The sequence below is a fragment of the Dermacentor andersoni genome, unplaced genomic scaffold (genome assembly GCF_023375885.2).
Source record: "Dermacentor andersoni unplaced genomic scaffold, qqDerAnde1_hic_scaffold ctg00000042.1, whole genome shotgun sequence".
Classification (NCBI taxonomy): domain Eukaryota; kingdom Metazoa; phylum Arthropoda; class Arachnida; order Ixodida; family Ixodidae; genus Dermacentor; species Dermacentor andersoni.
In genome coordinates, this window is record NW_027314756.1 from 1,632,014 (window position 1) to 1,645,607 (window position 13,594).

Genomic DNA, 13,594 nt, shown 5'->3' on the forward strand with positions numbered 1-13,594 from the left:
GTAGCGGAGCCTTGTATGATGCGGCGATAGGAGAATGCAGCCATATATCTTTCAATGGTTGCTTGTAGGCGCTTGAGTAGCGACGTGCAAGTGCGCATCTATTGCGCTGGCTTTTGTTTTTTCTTGAAAAAAAACACCCAGGACCACTTCAGCACGAAATAAATGCTTGATTCGGAGGTTATTTAAGGTGCCCTACAACTTTGTAATTGATATGTTTGCGATTCAAGCAACAATTTAAAAATTCAGTAATTAAAAGTAATTAAGTAATACTTCGTGATTAAAAAAATACTGGCCGTAAGTACATACAACGACGGCTGCTATGCAGTCAGTACAATTTCTCTAGAGCTCTAGAGTATTTTTAACATGTTGGTCCAAGTTAGCTGGGACACCCTGTATATAGATATACAGTGTGTTTCAGCGAACACTTTCAAAAATCTTTAAAATTTGCCTGTGGCAGATATCAATCACCATTCTAGTTCATGAGCTGGTCTACTCGAAGCGGCAGACAGTACTTGCAAAAAAATTTATATGCAAGATCGACTAATTAATAATTCACTAATTAACCATTTAGCTAATTATCTTGTGACCCGTATTACTATTTACAAATTCTAGCCATGGAGTGCACAAGGCGGATCCACTTGGAATGAATTTTCAATGTGACGCCAGTTTCGAGATTTAAATTCCCGAACTTTGCAGAGAAATGCATTGGTGTTCCAGTTAATTTGTTAACAAAACGTCGTTTCATGCACTGAAGCACACAAGTAACTGGAACGTCAATGCATTTCTCTGCAAAGTTAGGGAATTTATATCTCAAAACTGGTGTCCTGAGAATTCGTTCCAAGTGGATCCGCCTTGCGCACTCCATGGCTAGAATGTGTCACAATATAATTAGCTAAATAGTTAATTAGTGAATTATTATTAATTAGTCGATTTTGCATATCAATTTTTTTTGCAGGTAGTGTCCGCCGCTCCGAGTAGACCAGCTCATGAACTAGAATTGAGCCATCTACCACAGGCAACCTTTAAAAAGTTTTTTTAATGTTTGCTGAAACACCCTGTATATAATTTCTTGTGCTTTTTCCACCTGTCACATGTATACCGTTTAGCTTGCTCCGCACCACTATACATTTTTCTTGTGTAATATTAACTGCTTTTTTTAGCAGTTTCTGAATATTAGGTACCCCGAGTTAACATTGAAGTGTTAAGAATGCACTATGCTGCAAATACATTTCACACTTTGATTTGAATTCTGGCACCGGTTGCCAGATAAGCAAGTTGCTTTGTACTGAACTTTGGGGCATGCTCTGGTTTCAGCGTAATGTGTATCTTTCATACCACGAATCAACTGTGGTCAAATAAGAGCCAACTGGTGCGAACATTTCGACAAAGGGACTTGCCTTTATTAGGGCCCTGAGGTCAGGGTCCTGAGGAACATGAGTCCCCTTGTTAAAAAGTTGGCTCCAGTTGGCTCTTTTTCAGCCACTCGTTGATAATTTCAACCAATCTTCCTGTGATCCTCGACCCTGTTCGAGTCCTTGAAAAATCTGTTCGTCTTACCAGCAGTTCACCTGAATGGAAGTGCAGTGCTGTTATGGGAATCTAAATGAAGGGCCTTCGACTGTTCAGTTCCTCAAGGAATTCATTATGGCAGTGTGTGTCTTGAAAAATGTCCACCACATTAGCATGTCCTGCAAGTAACCTGTTGTCTAGCCAGGTAGCAAGTCCCTTAAGTAAAACTATATTAAACATTACAACTGTGGTTACTCTCACCCGCCGTGGTTGCTCAGTGGCTATGGTGTTAGGCTGCTGAGCACGAGGTCGCGGGATCGAATCCCGGCCATGGCGGCCGCATTTCGATGGAGGTGAAATGCGAAAACACCCGTGTACTTAGATTTAGGTGCACGTTAAAGATCCCCAGGTGGTCGAAATTTCCGGAGTCCTCCACTACGGCGTGCCTCATAATCAGAAAGTGGTTTTGGCACGTTAAACCCCATAATTTAATTTAATTTTGTGGTTACTCTCTCAAAGCATCAATAATTTTTATGCCTTATCCCACTCTTGAAGCCATCTCATGATTGCTAATAGAAGTAGACAGCTACTGTGCTCAACCCAATCATGGCAGATTGCCCGATTTTATCGGGTACTTTGCTTACTTTGCTTCGTTTCTGTGCTGGCCCTGATGTTGCCCTGCTCTGTATCAGCTCTGATGCAGCAGAATGCAGCTCAGTTGCACATTCCACCTGACAACTTGGAACTGCTACCACCAGATGAGGTTGCACGACATGCCTCGCTGCGTCACCACCACCTCCACCACAGGCAAGGTATGGCACCACTGTCACCAACTACAGTGGGCTCTGTCGGCACGGGCCTGACGCTGCTCGATGCACCTGACATGCAACCTCTCGTGACCCTGGCACCAGCAGCGCCACCTATTCCGCACGATCGGCCGGCTTCACGTGCGAGCTCCCTCTCTGGGTAAGTGGTGGGAGAAATGTTACGTTACATAGATACAGGTACAGCGGGACCTATGGGGATGTTTAGAGAGCAGGGGATGTTCTGGTTGACCAGCAAATAAAGGTAGCAATTAGTGTAGCATTGGTTGGGTATTTTATCTTGCTAACTCAATGCTTATCACATTATCTCCCTATTTAGAGCACAGTCGAATGAGATGGTGGAGCAGTCATCCAGTCCTTTGACCAGTGCTTCAGCTCCCACTGCCACTGAAGAAGTGGCACCACCGGATGGCCACTGTCAAGCTCACATCCCAAGGATGGTGGCTCCTCCTTTGATGCGTCAAAGCCCCCTGGGTAGGGAAGAGGGAACTGGGAGAGGTACCATTGCACCACCTCCACTGAGGGTGAGAGTCACCGTGCCTCCTCTTTTTCTTTCAGAATCGGGATCAAATTTATTAACGTAAAGGTGTGTTACAATCTAATGATATCCAGGAAGTGGTCCTGAAATTAAGGCTGTAATGGGTCCTTCTGTACAAAGTACTATATGTAAGAATGTTAAGTGCAGTTGCGGCTAGTAATATGAAAAAAAGAAATGTAAGAAAAGTAAGTAAATGTGCTATTAATTGATTAGTTGTGAAAGCTACCTGCAGCATGATAGTTGTTCGAAATCTGTCACCATTTTTAAGTAAAACCCAAGCCTCACTGGAAGTGTGTGCATTCCATGGAGCATAGAGAGAACTTCTGCTGTGTCACTGTTTATAATGTAGGTGATTGATTAATGAAACAAGTTCACAGCTTTGGTATGTAATAAAATAGGCTTAGGAATAGCGCTCCAAAAGAATGTGAAACAATGAGATACATGAGGCAAGCAGATATGGCTGTGTGTGTTGAGCTAACTACACCTTATTGTCCTCTGTTCATCTGAAAGGGAGTGTTTTGCTGTGGGATGCCGTGCTTGCAGGTGGCAACAACGCTTGCACCGAGCCCCCTGCTTGTCGACTCAACACTACCGGAGAGAACCGAACCTTCAGGAAGCACTGATGGAGACCATCCTCAGGTAATGTCGCCAGGAAAAGGTCTTTATCTATTGTAGCTAGATGATGTCTGTGGGATTGCTGGTCGCATGCTCAACAAAAAAGCTTGCTGGTGCATTTTTAGGCCAATACGTGAAGATGGTGAAGTTTATTTCTGAGCCTATTGTAACCGAACATCAGTTTTATTGGTTATTTTTGTAGAATAAAACAGCAGGATTATTATTGTTGTGCTTTTATTATTATTTTTAGTTTTTATTATTTTTAGTTTTTTTGCCTGCAACATATTATTCTTATGAGCCGTGTGAGACCACGGAGTGATCAATATCTTAGAAGACTTATTCATCTGGGAGTGTGTCATCAAGTTTCTCCTGGGTAGTTATCATATTTCTGTGTGGCACTTCATAGCTTGCATTCATTCGTGTATTGTCTGGATCGGCAACCTGCACAAAAATGAAATGCCGCACCAAAAACTTTAAATTGAGTTCTTTGTAATATTAAGGGTCATTGCATGCAGCCTGACTCGAGTATGCCTCTTCAGACAGATAAAAGAAAATTATGTAGGAATCTATGTGAAATGAAGTTCTATTTAGACAGTTATTTAAATTCTGTACAATCAAATGCGATGCATACAGTTGTGTTTATTTTCATTTATTTTCTCGTGCAAGCCAGTGGGAAGTATGTGGCGAGATGCTAGTATCGGTCTCGCCTCAGCGTTTCTTCTGGATTTCTCAAGCTGACAGGCTGTCGTGGCAACCTTCTCGCATTTTTTAAAAGGCCCCTTTTGGAGCCACCAAAGCAATGACTCGGTGGTGCTCGCATATCGCTTGCCACCCGTGACCCCTCTTTGCAGTTGTTACAGCAGTGCCATTCTTTAACGCCAACAGCTGCAGCTTGTTGCACGCGATTGGAGTGCCCAGGAAGCAGTTAGAGTGAACACAATCAGAAGCGGGATGGAGGAAGGTGGTGAGGAGGGGCACTGGCCTCCCCACCATTATTTTTCTCACATCAGCTTTGTCGTCCCCCTATTTTGATTTTTTTATGTAACCCAGTGTCAAAGTGGTGTACATACCTGTTCTGGAGAATTCGTCTCGAGTGTGTTTAGGCAGCAAAATATTTTCTAAGAAAAACAGCTCCAGTGTTTGAGGTTCTGTGTCCTAGTTTAGGGTCCACCACTTCCCCTCCACCCTTTTTTTTTTCCTGCCCTTTTGTCACTTTTGTACTTTGTACACAGTTAGAAGCAGCCCTGCAACCAATCCAAGTTTTATGTATAGCCTGACCCGGAGTATAAGTTGCAGGTACACTTTGCCGTGTGCCTTAGCGCATTCATTGCCACAACTTGGACCAACAAAAATTTCTGTGCAGGCTGTGTATTAATAAGTTACAGTCAACGACCGATTTTTCGGACCCTCTAGGGAATGTAAGAACGTCAGAAAATTCAGGCAGTCCGAAAAAATTAATGCATACAAACAAACTCACCTTTTTTCTTTTTTTTCTCGGATCTAGAGGTAAAGGGCGAAGTACCGGGCTTCCGAAACCCTGCCAAAGCATAATGAAGGTGCTATAAAAAGAGGCGTTCAAAAACTCTGTATGCAGCCGACTGCCGGTTCATTATGTACATGTGCATCGTCGGGTAGCCAGTCTTATTGCTGCAGTGGCTTGAAGAACTTGTTGATTGTTGTTTGGACGGCGTTCCAGTTGCATGCGATCATATTCGCCTCGATCTGAGCAAGGGTCATGTCAGCACTGTACACCGATGAAAGAGTCAACAGTGCTCGCCTCAACTCGGCGCTTGTAGGCAGCGCAGGCATTGGCTCCTCATTCTCAACATCAGAGTCTTCTGAATCCCCCACAACCTGACGGACTATTCCCTCGTCAGTCAGTCCTGCACAGAAGTTGAGCTCGTTGTCAGCATCAACAAACTGTTCAAAAGTTATTTCCGTGGGTACGGTACTGCTTTCCGCGCTTCGATGCCATCGGCGAGGACGACGAAGACGGAGTGGGGGCCATCGAAGGCAAGCGAAATCCTCAAGTTGCGAACAGTGGAGTTCGCTGACGAGCGTCGAAGCACCTAGGCCTAGCGTTGCACAGCACACTTGACACAACAGCACAACCACACACCACGCTAGCCAAAACGTGGCCTGCGCAAACAAACGAAATATCGCCGCTCCGGAAACTCCGCCGGAGGCGGAAGTGCGGCCATTTGCGGCGATGAACATAGCCAGCGTGGCCAGACCAAATCGGTGTGTGACGGCTAGATTCGGCTAGTTGTGGTTCAAAGTGGTGATATGCTTCGGCTGCAAGTCGATTTCCTTCGCAAGGGCGCTGCACGAGGAGCCAAAGGACCTTCCGTCGCGTCAAAAAGTCTGGAAAATTGGATGGTGGGGGGTTCGAGCATCCGAAACTTCAGATGTCCTTATACATTGATTCCATGGGGCTCGTGGCGGTGCCGCGAAGACACCGAAATATCAGGCATGTCCGAAAATTCGGTCGTTGTCTGTACTTCCCTTGACCTTTTTGCTTGTGTGGAATGGAGTGAAGCCATAGACTAGAGAGGTAAACACATGGGGCACCTCTGCCATAACAAAAGGATGTTGCAGATGTGTCTAATTCATGTTAACTTGTGTTCATGGATTAGGTATCATCAGTAGCAGTCATACTCGACAAGCTAGGCAGTGCAGCCGACTGCACTTTGCCGGAACAATTTTTTACAAAACATTGTGGAATTGTTGCAGCACTGTCATACATCCATTGAACAAATTGCGACTGCAGATGCCCACGAAACGCTTAGCCTGTGCTCGTAGACATTGCTTCTAGCATCGTAGTATTCAATGCTGAAATTGCCATGCAGGGATGTACTGTTCCCTACTTGGACAATAATTGTTCATTGATATCCACTGCACAATATTGGAAGAAGAAAAACATCTGAAATATGACATGGCCTGTCCTGCTCACAGAATCACTTGCAACCCACTGCAGTGGCGTAGGGGCTTTGGCATTGTGCATCTAAGGCCAAGGGTGCAGGATCAAATCCCAGCCATAGTGGCCGCATTTCGATGGAGACAAAATGCAAAAATATCCGTGTATCATGCATTGGGTGCACATTAAAGAGCTCTAGGTGGCCAAATTAATGTGTAGTTCCCCCCTATGGCGTGCCTCTTAGTTATACCATGGTATTGGCACATAAAACACAAAAATTAAATAAAAAGAAAGTTCAAACTCCTGCACTATATCATGAGGCAGACCTGACACCACATGCCAGGAAAGGCCAATGAGAGACTGCTATTTCACTCTGCTAGATGTTGAAGTTTTTTTGTGTGATTTTGCTTTTTTTAGAGGAGTAGACGTGGGAAATTTAAAGTAAGAAAAATTATCTCTTGTAGGATGTAAAAATAGCTACTCTTGTTACAAGAGGTATCACACTGTAGTGTTCATTTATTTATGGTTCTGGCCTGTCTTCCTGCAAAAATGTCATGTTAGGCAACATAATGTCCATTTGCAGTGAAGTTATTATGATGCAACCTCACAAAATGTGCTGTGACTGATTTTTGCTTTCATCCTGCCCATTTTGTTTCTTATACGTATTTGATTTGCACTCTTGTATGCGACTTTATTAGGTCAAAAATTTATTTTTGTTTTGAAAGGAATCTGCAATTGCCAGAGGAAAGATGTATAGTACTGAAAGTACAATATACTTAATATGTCTAAGTATGCAGCACTAATACACCATATTTATTTGCATAATGATAGTACTCGCGTAATGATTGCACCCCTGCAAAATTCTATTTTTTCTTTCTTTCCCATGTAATGATCGCACCCTGAACTTGCCGCAGCGGTATGTTGTGTGCTAAGTCTCGCCAATGATGATCGCGCTTACCATTTGTTGAATGCTGTCGAATGCTACGTGAATAACTCTTCGAGACATACCAAGCGGTCTGCACGCACCAAAAATTCTTAAGCAGGGGCCCCATTTCATTCCTTTCACCACTTTTCGCACTTCCATGAAAAAAAGAAAGGTACAACCAAACTTGCCTTGGCTTTATTATTTGTAGGCGTTATAATGGTTGTGGTCAACAACAACAAAAAGGCGTCTTTCGATTCTTCTCGTCTACACTCATGGGCACGCAACAAATCGCGAGTGGCAACGATAGTGACTATGTTTAAACTGATACATTAGAAGTGTACCCTATTCATACGCCGACGCTTTTAACACAGCTAAGATATTCGACCACCCTTAGCGGGAACATGCCGTATTAAAACAGTAGTGAAGACAAATGCCGCAGTTTCCGCAGCATGCCCGCCATGTGTTTCTATGTCATGGGCAGCTAAGCATGCCCATCTCTGTTTCTGTCCCTTCAAAGTTGACATGGCTACGTTGTTGCGACAAACTTGCCGATATTAACGATATTATTCATTACTGATAAGGAAGAAACTGTTTCAATGCACGTAATGTACTCACGAGAAGAAAAAAAATCGCTTTCAGCGCATTTGGCTTGCTCCGCTGGCCGCCATTTTTGTTTTGGTGTCCCGCACTGTTACAGCCGCAGCCACCTGTTTGTTGACCTGTTGTCATCCCGCAGCAAATGCGGGATGAAAAATTTTTTTTTTGTTTTAGTGGAAAATTTAACTCGCATAATGATCACACTCCTGAATTTGCGTCAATTTTTTTACAAAAAAGTGCGATCATTATGTGAGTAAATACGGTATCAAGCCACTGTAGGAAGCTTCTGTGTCAGGGGCATATGTGATGTGTTTGTCCGCTTGTCTTGTAACATGGTCTGTGCAGGAAAGCGTGTTTTGCTTTTCTGCAAAGAAAGGGATTTTTCTTTGCAGCCGGTTGTCACAGCAACTCGTGCTGCGGAAGTGAAGGAAAGCTTGGCGGGGCTGCGACCTAATGCGACATCCACACCAACTGGTCATCTCTCCCCTCACCATGACACTATCAATGTTAGTGCTGTTCTGGCACACCCTAAACATGACGCAAAGGAACCTGGCGACAAGGGCAGCGAATCACGTGTACGGCAAGAGGAACCACGGAAAGAAAAGCAAGATGATAGGGATTTTAGGGAATCAAGGGACTACAGGGATTCTCGTGACTCGAGGCCAGCAAGGAACTGGGGCAGTGATGCTGAAAGCCCAGATTGGAAGGGAAGTCGAGACGACTTTGAACGGGATAACAGGCGAGGTGGCAGAGCAGATTTCAGGGATGACCAGGACCGGAAAAGGGACCGTTACTATGATCGGGCAGATGATCGACGAGATGCTTCAAAAGAAGACCGGGATGAGTTCAGGAAAGGAGGCGGTAGAAGTGGTGTTGGGGAGGATCGGAAAAGGAGAGACGACTACCATGATGACAGAAGGGGCGACAAAAAGGATGACCAGTATGAAGACCGGAGAGGAGATAGGCGTGAGGAGCTTAGGGACGACTATCGCAAATCAGACCGGAGAGGTGACCGCTACCACGATCGGCGGGACCAGTGGAGGGGGCAGGAAAGTGATGATGAGTGGAAGGATCGGCGGTCAGACCGCAGGAGCGACCGTTATAGCACCAGGTGAGAATTTTTGACAAATCTGCTAGGAGAAGCAGTTTTATATACAGTCAAGAGAAGGTACAATTGAGCTCAGATGTATTGAACCCGGGTACACCAAATTATTGTCTATATTGAATGCACTAATTATCCCCTTAAAAATCCTGTGTAAAAGTAGGGAAAGTCGTACTACTCCTGTATCGCTGCGTCCCTGCAAGTGTGCTTCTAATGGGAGCGCAGTCACTTTTCACGCCATCGAAAATATTTAATGCCGACGAATTCAAAATGGCAGTGTTCTGGCATATGCTTTCAAACAAGACATTGGCTCTGAAGGGCAGTGCATGCCGGGGAGACAAAATGAGCAGGGTGTGTGTCTGTCTTGCTCACTCGCACATGGATGGCTCGTGCAGACTGCGTCTGTTTTGGCAAAGGCAGATCGCCGTGCTTTTTCAATGATGCAAAAAGCTTCCCAGTCTGATATGCATTCAACAACAAAGCATGGATGACATCCTATCTTTTGACTAAGTAGCTCCAGGCATGGGGATGCCGATTGAACTGGGCATGTCTGTGCCACTGGGTTTTGTCTCGTAGAAACAGTATTTTGTGAATGGCATTTTAGATTTTCATGACACAACTACCGGTTCCACGGCAGAACTTGACACAACTGCCTGGTTGACTAGTTGCTGATTATGACAATTGGCCAGACTGGCCTTAATCGGTGTATAATGTAATGAACATGCAGCTGGGCACATTCACGCACAATTGGCAGTATAAGTGCGCTGATGGCAGCAAGGCGCACATCCATACAGGCTGGTTGCTTCTGCACTGCATTCATTTCTAGGTACCTTATCCCCAAGAAAAATGCGCAACAAGCACTCTGACGCGCATGAGGCGCACCGCAGTAGGCTTTTAGAGTTAGCGTTGCGTTCAGTATATGTGCGAGGGACTTTCATATTAGTGTCAGTGCAAGCAACTTGCGGAATTTGTATGCAAGAATTAAGTTAATTTTTCTATGTTGAACATGCCCTTGGTGAAACGAATCGGCAAATTCCTTCTTTTGATGATCTTGAGAAACTTGAGAGATGCGCGGAGGTTTCAAGCATATTTGATATTTAGAATAATCCATATATTGTACCTATTTCGCAATCCCCTTCGAGTGTGATATAATATCTGGGTTTGACTGTATTAGATACTGCCTTGCCAACAGCTGACCTGCTTTGGTGAAACTGCAGATAAGTGGTGCTGCAAGTTCCCAAGTTAGATAAATTTTCTGAAAAAACTTCCTGCTTGAAAGCCCAGTGGGTTATGTAAAAAAAGAAAAAGACATTGAAAGGGTTTTCTTAGTTTTTTAAGGGAAGATATTCAAATGTAACTTCTGTTTAGAAGCCTAGAATCAATAAAAAGCAAGCTTTAGATCACCTTTGGCTTTTGATATGTGCAAGAGCACCAAGCAATTATCCTTTAAAGTAAGTTTCACAATGTTGGGCCAATGTAATTTGGGCAGTTAATTGACAAAAATGCAATATCTGAGCACTTACGAGGACATCATGACACTAATGCACAGGCTTTTGTGGGATGTGGAATGACAATGCTTTGCCTCTTAAATATTGTGCAGTGCTGTCGACATCATTCGCTGCATCACTCTGCAATAGGGTATTTCATTACCAGCATCTTTGCGAACCTGTGAACATGGGATTAGAGGTAGACTTCGAGATTCTTTGAGAATACTGTAATTAACTTTTTTTGTAGGGGAGAGGGGCCAGTTCAAATAAAGTATGTTTATCTTTTTATTGAGGCACATGCTGGCATCATACACACCATAAGGAGGTAAAGCAAGTTTGGCAGAATAATTGTGTGTTTATTGACAGTGCAAGCAGGTTCACATATTGTTGATGGTTGAAGTGAGTGCTTCTATGTTGGCCTGATAAGTCACATTTGTCTACTTTGTGTTTCACAGTTCAAATTGGTCACTTGTGCTGGATTTCCATTTGGCACACCACACGGGATACAAAATGTAACTCTCATGCCGTAGCAGCACGACACGTTTGCAGACTTAGCAGCTGCTTCAGCGATATTCTTGACAAGGGGTTGGGGCTATTGCTAAAATAATACCAGTCCTGGGAAGAAAACTCCATCAAATCGTTGCTGGGATGCACTGTGAGGTTCGCTAGTAAACTGGCCACAGTGACTGTGATGCCACAATCTCTTATAATGCATGCATTGTGTAGCACTGAGTCAGTATAGCTGGCAGCCCATGCAGCCAAACCTCTATAGGCCATATCTACAGCTGAAAGCTTCGTTAAATTTTTCATTAAAGTGAGGTTTCTCTTTTACTAGTTCCCCCCTCTCCCCCCCTTAAAAAAACAACTGCACATACTTGGTGTCAAGAAGAGCTTGGCTGTAAACGTGTAGAAGTAAAATCAGTTAGAAAGCTGAGTAGTAATTTTACGATCAAGCGCACTAGCTGTTGCTGTGTGTTCTGTATGTAATGCTTAGTAGCAAGTGAATGCATACGAGAGAGAACAACGCTGGAGTACGAACCAGGTTTAGTGTTTAAACGCATTGTTAGATTGCACCACACATATCAAAAACACCTCCTCTTTGTTTGCTTTGTACTCAGTTTCTACATAGACTACACTACATAGACTATCTTGATACACTTCTCTCATTACTCACATTTGCAAGTGAAAAATAGTGCGGTGCTTATGAGAGAGAGACATAGGTATGCATAATGTAATTTGTATAATATTACGTCCATACTTTTATGTCGCAAAGCATTATGTACTTATTACATGGAAGGTGTCTGAGATCTCTTCCTATTTACTTCCAAGTGAGCAAAGTGATATGCTGTATTTACACGATTGTAAGTCGACTCGAATGTAAGTCAACCCCCCCATATCGCGTGACAGGAAAAAAAAAAAAAGAATAGAGCATACCCAAGGGCGTATTCGATAACGAAACTTTATTAGTAGCTGACATGGTCACTAGACTACTCGTCTTCCCTAGAGCTGCCATCTTCATTGTTGCAACGGTCCCACAGTGCGTCGTCATCCTGCGAAATTTCACATTTGGCAAATGACCGCACCACCACATCTTGTGGAACAGCAGCCCACGCCAAATGCACCCAACCACACGCAGCCGTCAGGGAGGCTCTTTTGACAGGTCCGGTTGGCGTAATTTCACCAACCGTCTTCTGCCGCCAGCCACTTGTACTCGCGGTGGAGCAGGTCCTTAAAAGGCAAAGATCCGGGCTTGTTTCATGACCATGTCACACTTCAGTGGCAGGGACCGATCACGCATTTCAGCGACGTACGCCGCGAGCTTAGCCTACAGCTCCGGAAAACGTCCACTTCGGCACGTGGGAAATTCCTCACTTGCTGTCACAGGTGAAAATTTCGCTTCGCTGCAGTCGCCACTCTCGCACCACTAGTTCAGAAACATCGAACTTGTGGCCTGCTGCACAGGGATTTGTTTCTTCGGCGTAAAGGATGGCAGCCCTCTTGAACGCTGCTGTGAACGAGTGCCGAATGATTAGTGGGCCTGGAGCACTCATGACGACTGAGGAAGCATAGAAGTAGCACGTAGCCGGCAGTCAAGTAGAGCGCGTCAAACCAATGCCTTTCGTCAAACTATAGAGAAAGCTAAGCGGAACAGGGAAAGAGAAACCCGCGAGCGGTGTCTGCTCTTCCATGAACTACCGATACTCCCCGAAAGCGGTGCCGTTCTGAGGGTGCCGCCGCGAATGGAACAGCGGGGCTTTCATCAACTATCGACACCCCCCCATGAGTGTTGTGTGCACTGTAAAACTCTCAAAAATGTTGAAAAACCCTTCCGAAAAGCGACAAACATGCAGGATAGCAAAAAGCTACGGGTAGGACCAGAGAGCAAACATAAAATTAAAACTACGTTGTGTAGTTACAATTCTCACTTTTTTGGCGGTGCCATGTTTTGGTTTCGATTGTAAATCGACCCCCCCACTTCAGATTTTCAAATTTAAAAAAAGTGATCGTCTTACATTCGTGTAAATACGGTATTTGTACCACAAGTGGCTGCATCGCACCACTTGCACTTGCAACTAAAGCATAGTATGTCACGTATTGGAAGCACAAAGTGCGCAAATAATATGTCATCTGACATAAACTTGCGTTGACAAGTTGTATAGTTGTAATACAGTAAAATCCTTGTTAATTCGAAAAACCGGATAATGCGGACTTGTCCTCTCAGAGGGTCCTGGCAGGCATATGCATTATTTAGTGCAATCAAACTCTCGTTAACTTAGACAACTCTTGGAGCTCGACGAGCATGGTGCACCGCAAATGTGCAGCTCAAAAGAGCAAGAACAGCGTTAGCATCCAAACTGAAACGAAGTGGCGGAGTCTGCGTTGCTATAGTCATCAGCAGAAATCGTATGTGAATGACAGCAACTCCGGTAAGCTTCGTACCTATTTGTGCTTTAAAGCCTTTATTCTTGCATTTATCGCCGTGCATAACACCGCATTGGCCACGTGCCTTCATAACTACATAGTCGCCATCAATAATCTCGTTGATAAATCTTTGTTAAAATCATGGTAAAACATACATG

General features: G+C 44.2%; 1 protein-coding gene across 6 annotated transcripts in view; it reads left to right on the top strand.

Annotated features, from left to right (window-relative positions):
- The window catches only part of LOC140212784 (uncharacterized), a 237,803-nt gene that overhangs the window by 73,989 nt on the left and 150,220 nt on the right, over positions 1-13,594 (top strand). For all 6 annotated transcript variants that reach the window (XM_072285779.1, XM_072285783.1, XM_072285780.1 and 3 more), the window contains exons 11-14: positions 2,202-2,475; positions 2,653-2,857; positions 3,415-3,510; positions 8,318-9,036. In XM_072285779.1, the coding sequence (XP_072141880.1) occupies positions 2,202-2,475; positions 2,653-2,857; positions 3,415-3,510; positions 8,318-9,036 (1,294 nt within the window). The remainder of the gene's footprint in view (positions 1-2,201; positions 2,476-2,652; positions 2,858-3,414; positions 3,511-8,317; positions 9,037-13,594) is intronic.